Source organism: Zea mays, chromosome 8 (assembly GCF_902167145.1).
Source record: "Zea mays cultivar B73 chromosome 8, Zm-B73-REFERENCE-NAM-5.0, whole genome shotgun sequence".
NCBI classification, from domain to species: Eukaryota; Viridiplantae; Streptophyta; class Magnoliopsida; order Poales; family Poaceae; genus Zea; species Zea mays.
Genome location: NC_050103.1, coordinates 2614185 through 2625554, shown reverse-complemented (window position 1 = coordinate 2625554; position 11370 = coordinate 2614185). Strand labels below are relative to the sequence as shown.

Sequence of the window (11370 nt, the reverse complement as noted above, 5' to 3'; positions counted from 1 at the left end):
AATCGAGTTTAATCTTGATAACTTGGACGGTTCCTCACACTATATTTCGTGATGATAAATTTATTGATGCCCAATGAGGCCCTATTCGGTTTTTAGGGATTGAAGCTCCGAAATGATTCTTTGTCGGATTACTTCTCTAATTTATATAAATTTTGATGAGCTGGAACGAATCCCGGTTCCTTCATGGACAAGCGTACGAGCACTGAGTCAGTTTGGATCCAGGAGCTCAAGCAAAAAGTGACTAAAATAGTAAAAAGTATCCTTACGCCCCGTTTGGATCATTGGAATTGAATTCCATTCTAATAATAATAATTTAGGCATATATCAATTAAGCTAATTCGGTTTTATGCAAAATATATTTGTATATTATTATTAGCAAGATGTCGGAGATATTTATGTGCTACATTTTTACTATAGGAGAGTGAGACGAAGAGTGTCATGGAAGTTATAGATTAGAAACCAATTCTAGTAATGCATAAAATCATTTCCCACCCTCCACCCCATGAATTTGAGATAGACTTATATCTGAACTTTAGAAAGTGGTGGAATGTCAAATTCCAAACTAAATAAGTTACTTTATTGAGTGAATTCCAATTCCTCTAAAATGAAGGGATCCAAACGCCACGTAAGGGTAAAGTTTACTTTAGCTCCTGAAACGTGTCCTAAATAAAGTTGACCTAATGCTAGTGGCGGCCCATAGGGTGGGGCGGAGGGGCCGCCGCCCCGGGCCTCCAATTATATAGGACCCCGAACCTAGTTCTACATTCAGTAATTAGACTATCAGACACAATAGCTTAATAGTAAAATATCGAATAATTAGCAGCCACGAAACATTCACAATCCGGTCGTATTTAAACATGTTAAAAGAATTTTTAAGATAATACTATAATATGTATCTTTTATTTATTTGTTGCTTGGTATGAATATTTTTAGATGTGTCTTGAGTTTATATATTGGTACCATTTTTGTATAACAGTAGTTTGATGGACCTCTATTTTAAATTTGCCCCGGACCCCTAAAACTTCCGATCCGCCGCTGCCTAATGCAGGACCGTTTAATTTACAACAGGTTAGAAACGCATATGTTTAGAAAGGAGAGCATCAGACATAACCTTCATAAAAAGAAAGAAAGAAAAAAGAATCCAGTCTCATGCCACTTCTATTTGCTTGCAAGGAGAGATTTCATATGAATTGATTGAAATAGGCAGATTCAAATATGTGAAATAACCAGACGTGCACTATATGCGTTTTTTAATCCAAATCCTTGAGATTAGTAAAAGAAGCTCTTCAAAGCCAAAACGACAATGAACTTCGCATTAGAAAAACCTGGTTTTGCGGTCTCTGAAGATCAAGTTTTTCTTTGAAAATATAAATTGGGCTCAAGGCCAACTCTGAAAGAATCTTCTCTTCTATCTCTGGAAAAAAGAAAACAAAATTCTTCTCTTCTGCTTGCGCAACAAACAAGCATGACCCTCGACGGAGCGAGGGCCCACGGAACACCAGCCGTCCGATCCATATCGACGGCCAGAAATATCGGAGAATGCCCGGAAGAAGTCTTCCTTCCACCACCACCACCCTTCTCTCCTCCGCATCTCCCTTTACCATTGTCTCCCCCCTCGTCCGACCTCCTCGCCGCCGCAGACGACCGCCGCCGCCGCTGCCGCTGCCGCTGCGAACCCTTTGTGAATCTTCGTTGTCCGGTACATTCCCTCCTCCGATCTTGCTACCCACCGCTCCCTGCCTTTTTATGATCACCTCCCGTTCAATCGGAGGCGGGCCTCTCTCCCCCGATCGGATTCCGCTCGAATCTAGAGGGTTTCCTCGGATCAAATCCCGCTCGTGGGGACGGGTGGTTTCGTGTATAGTTTGAGTTGTTAGGCACCATGCAGGCGTCTTTCCGTCCCGCGACGATCAGGTCTGTTTGCTGTCGCAGGGCTGTGTGGGGCAGGCATGGCGCTCCGGAGGCTGCTGCAGGGGAGCGTCCTGCCGCGGATAATCGGCAGGGATTTGGCACCGGCCGTGGCGCCGTTTTCAACGGAGTCCGGGGAGACCATTCGTGCCACGCTCTTTCCCGGCGATGGCATCGGGCCAGAGATCGCTGAGTCTGTCAAGCAGGTACAGAATTTAGGTTCCGTCTGGTTCCTTCGTACAATTATATGGATTGTCTACATGTAAAAATCATAAATTTCATTTGCTCGATGGACAAACTGAAACTATGTTTGAAGCTAAGCTTGTCCATTGCATTCAGGATGACGTACTGTTTTTGATGAAAGATGTTTGTTTCACTTTTTTGTCTGACCTATGTGCAAAAGAGTGAAAACACTTTTACATGTATTAACGAACTTGACTACTTGAGTTAATAAGATAAGTGTGAGTGTGATACTATAATAGCGATCATTAACAAACCAAATGCTTATTTCTCTCATTCCCATAACAAGATAGGTTAATGTTTACTTTTCACTGCGCATGCTGTTCAAGAGCTAGCATTTGTTATGGTTTTAAATTGATTCTAATTGGTGTCATACTGGTGTGAGAAAGAGAAATCATGTTGCAGTCCACAATATAGTAGGTATAACTTAAGTACAAACTCCAGCATATGTGCCGTGGTTAAGCAAAGCTTATATTTGAGAGATTGATCAGACACTAGCATATAACAGTTTGGGTCACTACGTGGGGATGCTGTTACTGAAAGCAGTTTATATTGTTAGAGGAGCCTGTTGAGACATGCTGCCTTCTTCCAAAAAATGTTATTTATGTCACTTGTGTATATTTCTAATTTTCTATTATTTTCTGGTTTGGTATTCCTCTTGAAGCGGGATAGTCATTTCTGGTTTTCAGAGTATGTTCCTACCAGTTATTTATGGCCCTCTTACTATTTTTTTTTGTGATCTACGCCTTGGCCAATTCTTAAATGCATTATATCAAGTATACATGCAGTGACTACTGTAATCTAGGCAGTCTATTATTGTGTTGACTGTACCAACCCTATTGCATCCAATGCAGTTGAAGGTCAATGTGATATGAGGCACCAGGTCCTCAAATCGCATTTGAGGGTCAAGGCATAGAAAAACTATGTATACAAAAAGCATCAGGAGTAACATATACACACATATATAAAATATATCTTCTTGTTTTTTTTCTCGAATATGCAGGAGAGTTGTGTATCATTATATTAAAGAAGAAGAAGAAAAGATGGGCTGAAGCCCTTACAATCCCTGACATTGAGGTTTAAACCTCCTCAAAACAGGAAACAACCCTTGAACTGCCTTAGAAAAATAACAGAAATTAGCCGTGAGGAAGATTAGCTGCTAGGAAAATAAGTCCCTGCCATCTCCCATAACCTTCGCTCTTCTCCAACCTGCTCCAGAACAACAGCAATACTCGGATTGCCGCCCTCGAAAACACACTGATTACGGTGCTTCCATAAGGTCCAAGCACCAAGCAAAACAAGGGAGTTAATCCCCATCTTTATTTGTCCAATTACCATTTCACTTATTGTCCTCCACTAGTCCAGGAAGCTATCATTTTCTGGTTGAGGGGACAGAGTATGCAGTCCAAATTGTCTCAACAAAAGGAACCAACACTCCCTTGAGAAAACACAAGAGATCAGTAGATGGTTTATTGTTTCACTTTCTTGTTCACAAAGAGGGCAGCTATTAGGGTGATCCAATCCTCTTTTTGCAAGACGATCAGCTGTCCAACACCTTTTATGAGCAACTAACCACAGAAAAAACCGACATTTAGGAGGCACCCAGGTTTTCCATATCCTCTCATACGGTTCAAAAGGAACCGAGCCAATGAAAAACCCCTTATAGGCAGATTTTGCTGAATATTTTCCATTGGCAGCCAGCCTTAAAATGTGCTTATCTTCAACATTCTGCCTTAATTCAGCAGTTAACAATAAGTTCCAGAGGTGAAGATAATCAATAATTGCCCCCATAGATTGGGCCCCTCGAATATCCGACATCCATGTTCTTCCAATTAGAGCATCTTGCGCTGTCCTTGTATTGATTCTTCTTTTCGGAACAACTTGAAGAAGTCTTGGCGCAATATCAGCCACCCTTTGTCCTTGAATCCATCGATTCTTCCAAAAAAGAGTATTAGCACCGTTTCCAACTTCCGTTTGCATCACCATACTGAGAAGGCCTGAACCTTGTCAGGAACTTGGATAGTCAAGGATGACCAAGGTCGGCCAGGCTCCGTGTTTTGCAGCCATAACCAACGCATCAGCAGCGCCCAACTCAGCTCTTTAATGCTTGAAATACGAAGACCGCCCAAATCAAGAGGTCGACAAACTTTGCTCCAAGAAACAAGGCAATGCCCCCCCCCCCATTTATCTCTTTGCGATCTCTCCAAAGAAAGTCTCTTCTGATTTTATCGATTGCTTTTATGATATAAGTTGGGAGATCAATTGCCATTGCTAAATACATAAGCATCCCAGTAAGCACAAACCGCAGTTGAACTGTTCGCCCAGCCCTTGTCATCAAGTCTGCCTTCCATCCAGGAAGCTGATTTGCAAACTTGTCAATAATTGGTTGCGCCTGTTCCTTGGTTATCTTCCACAACGTTAATGGAAGTCCAAGACATTGACAAGGGAAGGACGAAATTCCACACGGCAGCAAACCTTGCACAACTGCAATGTCACTCTCGTCAAAACGAATGGGATATACATTAGACTTTTGGACATTATTATGCAGCCCGGAAGCCACGCCGAATAGGTGAAGAATATCCACTATGGTTGCTATATTTTCGGCAGCTGGTCGCAAGAAGAGGACTACATCATCAGCATACATATAGACTCGGTGATGTACAGATCTTGTGGCAAGGGATTGAAGAAGTCCTGCCTCTTCAGCTGCAGTGACCATTCTCCCAAGCACATCCATGACTAGAATGAAGAGCATCGGTGATAGGGTGTCACCCTGTCGTAGTCCTTGACGATGAACAATATGTTTGCCCAGAAACCCATTTAGCATAACTTGAGTGGAAGAGGTTGCAAGCAGCCCGCATAGAATATCCCTTCAAATCTGTCCAAATCCCATCCTTTGCAATACCTCTATGAGAAAAGGCCAGGAGACAGAATCAAAGGCTTTTGTGATATCCAATTTAAGAAGCAAATGGGCCTGTCTCCGTCGGTGAAGGAACCTTGCAGTTTGCTGAACTAACATGTAGTTATCCTGAATAAAACGGCCTTTTATAAAAGCACTTTGAATGGGTGAAATCATCTCATTTAACCTCTCAGCTAGGCGATTAGCTAGCAGCTTGGTGATCAATTTTGCGAAGCTATGCACCAGGCTAATTGGTCTAAAGTCTTTTGCTTGATCAGCCCCCTCTTTCTTTGGGATCAATGTGATATATGCTGTGTTCAGCCTATCGAACTGTGCAAATCTCCTGCTCCAAACTGCTGAAACTGCTGCCATTATATCCACTTTAATTATATACCAGCAGGCCTTATAAAATCCTCCTGTGAAACCATCAGGACCCGGAGCCTTATCCGAAGGCAGCAGTTTAACTGTTTCCCACACTTCTTTCTCCAAGAAAGGCAAGTCCAGAGCAGCCAAATCAAAGGTCGGAACTCCCACAGCTTCAAGATTGACAGAGCAATCTCTGTCTTTTCTGACACTCTGCAGATTGGAATAGAATTGATCCATCAAATTGGCTCCTATTTTGGTTATTGATTCAGCTAGGGAATTGTTATTTTATCTGGGACTATATTTTCAGTTGACATATAAATCATTTCCTCTGATTTATACACAGATAAAGCTGTTATTGCTGAATACTTTTAAAAGTACTGTTTTACTTTGTATATGGATTCCTTGGCATATTTTACTTTGTAGTTATTATTAAATTAATATATGACCATAGAAGGTTGGCAGGGTGGGTAGTGAATAAGTAATCTGCAATACAGAGAGGACACCTCATTTACAAAGTACTAGGAATGGTCAGGCCTAAGGGGCTGGACCTAAGAACAGTGAGCTTTGTTATCTCCATGATGATAGTCTCTGTTCACTTGTTGCTCATCTCTTGCCTTTTACAGTCCTTCAGTTCACATTGATTATAAACTAAACAGTCTTAAAATGCCCCACTACACCTTCAGTTCAGGACCACTCCACTAACAGCAATGAGTTTCATTTAGACCTAACAACCTCATGTCCTCTTTCTTTTTTCTTATTCTAAGCCATATTTTACTGAGGCACACAGTATTCAACAAAACACATATCTCACCTGATGCACTGTCCCAGATGAGTGCACAAGCTGCAGGCACACACTTGTGTTAGCAACACATGTATTTTCTTTCTGGAAATAGTTTGAATGGGTGTTCAAAGAGAGTACTTGAATGATGCCACTCCGTTTTCTTCTTTTTTTTCCCTCGAACGCCCAAGAGACATGCGCATCATTTCATTAAGAATAGAGGGAAAACGATCCAAAACGGATCAGTACAGGGAGACACAAACTCCATTTTCTTCTGCTAATGGAGTTGTTGGACTCTATGGCATATTTATAATCTCCGATGCCCTAATGTGGACACTACGTTACAAAGCATTTGGAAGTTTAATTTATATCTTGTTATAAACTGTGCTGAGAGTTTGTCCCCTTGCTCTTGGATTGAGGAAATGTTATCGGATGTTTCCTGACAATGAGTAGCTAGGTTATTTTTTTTATGAATCTAGTAGCTTGGTTATTTACATTATATAATATGATTGAACTCCTTAGCCTTATATCATGATACCTTTCTTTATGGTTGAACAATTCAAGAGTTGCTGAATGCTTCTATCTCTATCAACTGGTATCCATTAGTGACCACGTTGCAACAACAATTGTTCTTTCTGGTTTGCATGCCTGAATTTTCTAACAAGTTTTGCATCGACATGCATCTTTGTCCATGATATGCAAATCTTTTCCAAACATGGTCGCAAAATGGAAGCTGATTACTTCAATTGTGAAACTGCAGCTTTCAGCAAAAAAATGCAGTGATAATGGCCTTGCTACTGTTGTTAACTAGTGTATGAAGTTCATTGATGCATGATATCTGAGAAGGTTGCTTGTTTCTATGATGTCTTAATATTTTTGTTTTGTGATTTCAGGTATTCAATGTTGCAGGGGTACCAATTGAATGGGAAGAACACTATGTCGGTACAGAAGTTGATCCCAGAACAGAGAGTTTTTTGACTTGGGAAAGCCTGGAGTCAGTGCGTAGAAACAAAGTTGGCTTGAAAGGACCTATGGCTACACCTATTGGAAAGGGCCATCGATCTTTGAATCTTACATTAAGGAAAGAACTTGGGCTCTATGCCAATGTCAGACCTTGCAACAGCCTCCCAGGTTACAAGACCAGATACGATGATGTTAACCTTGTAACAATTCGTGAAAATACTGAAGGAGAATATAGTGGTCTTGAGCATCAGGTAAGCATTCTTAAAGAGATGTTGCTTCAATTATTGTCACCATGATTCTTTTTCACCTTGTCTTAATTCCACTTCAGGTTGTGAGAGGTGTTGTGGAAAGTTTGAAAATTATTACACGCCAAGCAAGTTTGAGAGTGGCAGAGTATGCTTTCCATTATGCCAAGGCCAATGGCCGGGAAAGAGTCTCTGCGATCCACAAAGCCAATATTATGAGGAAGACAGATGGTCTTTTCCTCAAGGTCTGTGGGCTACCATTGTTTCCTTATTTTTAATCATGGATGCCTTTCGTTTTATTTCTTTGAGAACTTATGCTTTCTTGATTTTTTATTGTACTTGTAGTGTTGCCGTGAAGTGTCTGAAAAGTACCCTGAAATTCAATACGAGGAGGTCATCATTGACAATTGCTGTATGACGGTATGTTCTGTCAGTTGAAAGTATCCGTTTCTCTGTCAATTGTTGATAGGCTCTTGATAGTTATTTTTCTTAATATTATCAGCTTTTCTGATACTGTTGTTTATGAACTGCATCTGCCTTCAGCTTGTGAAGAATCCTGGTCTTTTTGACGTATTAGTGATGCCAAATCTCTATGGTGACATTATTAGTGATCTATGTGCTGGTTTGATCGGGGGCTTGGGCCTAACACCCAGGTAAACTTGCTTTGTTTAATCTAATTTCCTTGGGTATTGATACAGCAAAAGCTCACATTTGTTTGTTTATTTTCCCAGTTGCAATATTGGTGAAGGTGGCATTTGTCTGGCAGAAGCTGTTCATGGTTCTGCTCCTGATATTGCTGGCAAGGTGAGGTCTTGGAACAATTTCTGCTTTCTACCATAATTTGTTGTGTTTTATTTGTGGTTTCTCATGATATGTAAGGGAATTTTGTGTTTTTTCCCAAGGCAGTTCATCAGCTAATGTCTTTCTTTCATATATAATATATAATTACTTGATGGTTATTTAGATAAATAACAGCTTAGCTTTTAACCTAAAAGTTGTCTGGCATGTTCATGTTGTTAACATCTCGATGTATTGGTATTACAGTTACTATATATTTACCCGGTCTGTATTTGTTGGTTGTTTCTAGAACCTCGCGAACCCGACTGCTCTTATGCTGAGTGCTGTCATGTTGTTGCGCCACATGCAATTCAACGACAAAGCAGACCGGATCCACAACGCCATCCTCCAGACCATCGCCGAGGGGAAGTACAGGACTGCTGATCTTGGTGGAAAGGCATCGACATCAGAGTTTACAAACGCAGTCTGTGATCACATCTGAGAAACGGATGTGATTCTTCCTTCTGATTGTTTTGTCATCCTAATATTTTTTTGTCACATATGAGAGGAGCTTTAGCTTTAAGAGGTTAACTGGCAGCACCTCGAACTTCTTTGGGGTGTTTAACACGGTTTGAGACCGTCAAATAATTTTGTCACATTTCTTGCGGTTCAGAAATTCTTTCAACATTGGAATGGAGCCAAGAATTGTCTGTAATAATCAACATCAGCATTATAACAGTATGTAGGGTTTATCTCATTCACGTTCTTGAAATATTGGGCCAACTGGTCAGAATGCCAGCTGTGCCATGTTAATCCTGGTTTTCTATTTATATGCTTACAAAAAACCAAATTCATGTTGCTAAGGAAATATGCAAATTTATTAATGTGGTGTTTAGGGTCTGTTTGGGTCCAATAGCACTAACAGCTACAAACTAGAGTTACTTCAAAAACATCTTTATATCTTAACATCTGTGATAGCTCTGTTAGACTGACGGCTACAAACTAGAGTGACTTCTTACATCTAAAATTAATATTTTATACCACGTCTCCATTTTTTCCTAAACTTTTTAGAGGGTTTCCTCACATTTATTTTCCCGTAGTGTTTTTTAAATCACACAATAATATGTCATGGTTATTTTTCTTCTTATTTCTCATAAGGTTCGGAGGAGTTTTATGGCGTATCTATACACATTTTTCTTTAAATTTTCTGCAATATCAGCTATCAGCTATATTGATTTCAACAAAGATTCGACCAAATGTTTTGAAACAATACATGTTCACTAACAAGAACCACTTCAAGAAATGATCAAATAATCTCTAGTCCTTTAAAGCATGAGTTTTCATCGCCGCGTGTCACGAGCGCCTAGATGAAACCGAAGCATGTAGTCTATTTCTCTCTCCTTAGTCCTCGCCTAACATATAACCATGTATGTGATCGGATAACGACAAAGAAAAATAGTTTCCATCGTCAGTCGTCATACCTCACGCGCGAAGCACGTAATTCTATTTTTAATCTATCTATATATCTCTATGTGTGTCTTCTTTCGCGGGCTGATTTAGGTAGTGGGATGGAGATCAAAGAAGCTTGAACCTTCTTGATAGGGAGCGTGAAGAGCACGGCGCCATCAAGGAGGACGACAGTGACAGCGAGGCGGATAGTCGAGGGCCACGAGAGCGCCATGGACACGAGCAACCTCCTGCGCCAGGGCCTAAGTCTGTCGCGGTCCTCCACGCCATCCCAACAGAGGAGTATGGGGGTTCAGAGGCGCACGAGTGTCGCGGTGATCGAGGCAGACCGAGGGGATGCGGAGCAGCGTGCCCTGGCGACGTCCCTCGCGAGCGGGAAACCTGCCACAATGTTGGAGTTCTACTCCCCGCGCTGCCGTCTGTACGCCTCTCTGCAGGGCCTCATGCGCGAGCTCAAAGACGGTACCAGTGGCGCCGCCAATTTCGTGCTCGCTGACGCTGAGGACGACCGGTGGCTCTCCGAGGTGCGACGTCTCCTCCCTTTTCCGTGATTATGTGTTGACACCATTACATGTCACCAACGGGACATGGTTGCCGGTTTTTTGTGGATGACGTCTTAACACTCATGGAAAGAAACATTCACCATACCTGGTCACTATTATATATTCATATAGATGGTCAAACAGGTGGCCATGCTCGACACGGGCTCGACCCGCTAGCTTGGCTAGCTAATCGGGCCATGTTGAGTCGACCCGCGTGCTGCAGCTGTGGCCCATTCACGTCGACCTATTAGCACAACATTCCATCGGAGTCTTATGCATTTAAATGGTACAAATAGAAAAAAAGGCAAGAAAGATTCAAACTTTTGTCTATTGAGACATGTAACTAGATATATTCTTCTAACTAGTGTAACTTAGATCCATTTGTGTTATATAATAAATTGATAATATATATATAATAAATTGATTATATATATATATATATACTTGTCGGGTACCCAGGAATCGAGTGCCCAAAGTAGGCCCAAGACTCTCGATGGCCCACTGCCTACCAGGCCCCTATCGAGCAACTCTGCAAGGCAAAGGTCCCGACCAAGTCCTTGTCGAGCGACTCAGCAAGGTGGAGGTCCCGATCAAGTCCATGCCGAGCAACTTAGCAAGGTGGAGGTCTCGACCAAGTCTTTGTCGAGCACTCAGCGAGGCACAGATCCTGACCAAGTCCTTGCTGAGCAACTTAGCGAGGCAGAGGTCCCGACCAAGTCTCTGTCGAGCAACTTAGCAGGGTGGAGGTGCTGACCAAATCTCTATTGAACAACTCAGCGAGGCGGAGGTTCCGACCAAGTCTCTACCGAGCAACTTAGCGAGACGGAGGTGCCGACCAAGTCCCTACCGAGCAATTCAGCGAGACATAGGCCCCAAACCAGTACTATTGATCCACGTCAGCCACAACAGGACGCGTCGTCACCAAACTATGTCAGGACCATGGCACGACATACCGAAGAGGTACCGGAAAGTCCCTATCAACGTGACGGTACACCCCGCGTACGGTCTCTGCCTTGTGGGACCGATCAACCCCAGTCATAGGGAACCTAAGCATCAGTCGACACAGTAACTCGCACGCCGAGCAGGATAGAGCAATACACCATACCTGAGTGTATGCTAGGAAGGTGACGCGGGGTTTCTGATAGAAGGCAGGGCCGCGTCGCGCACGACCCCGAGACATGCCCCGAC

At 42.2% G+C, this 11370-nt stretch overlaps 1 protein-coding gene across 2 annotated transcripts; it reads left to right on the top strand.

Annotated features, from left to right (window-relative positions):
* The first annotated feature begins 1474 nt into the window (after nucleotides 1-1474).
* On the top strand, nucleotides 1475-8986 carry LOC100283574 (3-isopropylmalate dehydrogenase). 2 transcript variants are annotated; one of them, XM_008656797.3, is made up of 8 exons: nucleotides 1475-1699; nucleotides 1933-2114; nucleotides 7082-7402; nucleotides 7480-7641; nucleotides 7742-7816; nucleotides 7940-8049; nucleotides 8128-8200; nucleotides 8484-8986. In XM_008656797.3, exons 1-8 carry the CDS (start codon nucleotides 1540-1542, stop codon nucleotides 8673-8675), a joined length of 1275 nt encoding a protein of 424 aa, XP_008655019.1. In that variant the 5' UTR covers nucleotides 1475-1539; the 3' UTR covers nucleotides 8676-8986. The 2 variants fall into 2 exon arrangements, with proteins under 2 accessions (XP_008655019.1, NP_001149947.1); NM_001156475.1 differs by having other exon boundaries at nucleotides 1601-1699; nucleotides 1889-2114; nucleotides 8484-8942.
* The last annotated feature ends 2384 nt before the right edge of the window (nucleotides 8987-11370 follow it).

Excerpts from the sequence above, each read along its gene's own strand:
- LOC100283574 (XM_008656797.3), top strand. The coding sequence starts at position 1,540 with ATGCCCGGAAGAAGTCTTCCTTCCACCACCACCACCCTTCTCTCCTCC. Across the intron at positions 1,700-1,932 it reads TTGTGAATCTTCGTTGTCCG|GGCTGTGTGGGGCAGGCATG; the intron begins GTACATTCCCTC and ends TTGCTGTCGCAG. Across the intron at positions 2,115-7,081 it reads TCGCTGAGTCTGTCAAGCAG|GTATTCAATGTTGCAGGGGT; the intron begins GTACAGAATTTA and ends TTGTGATTTCAG.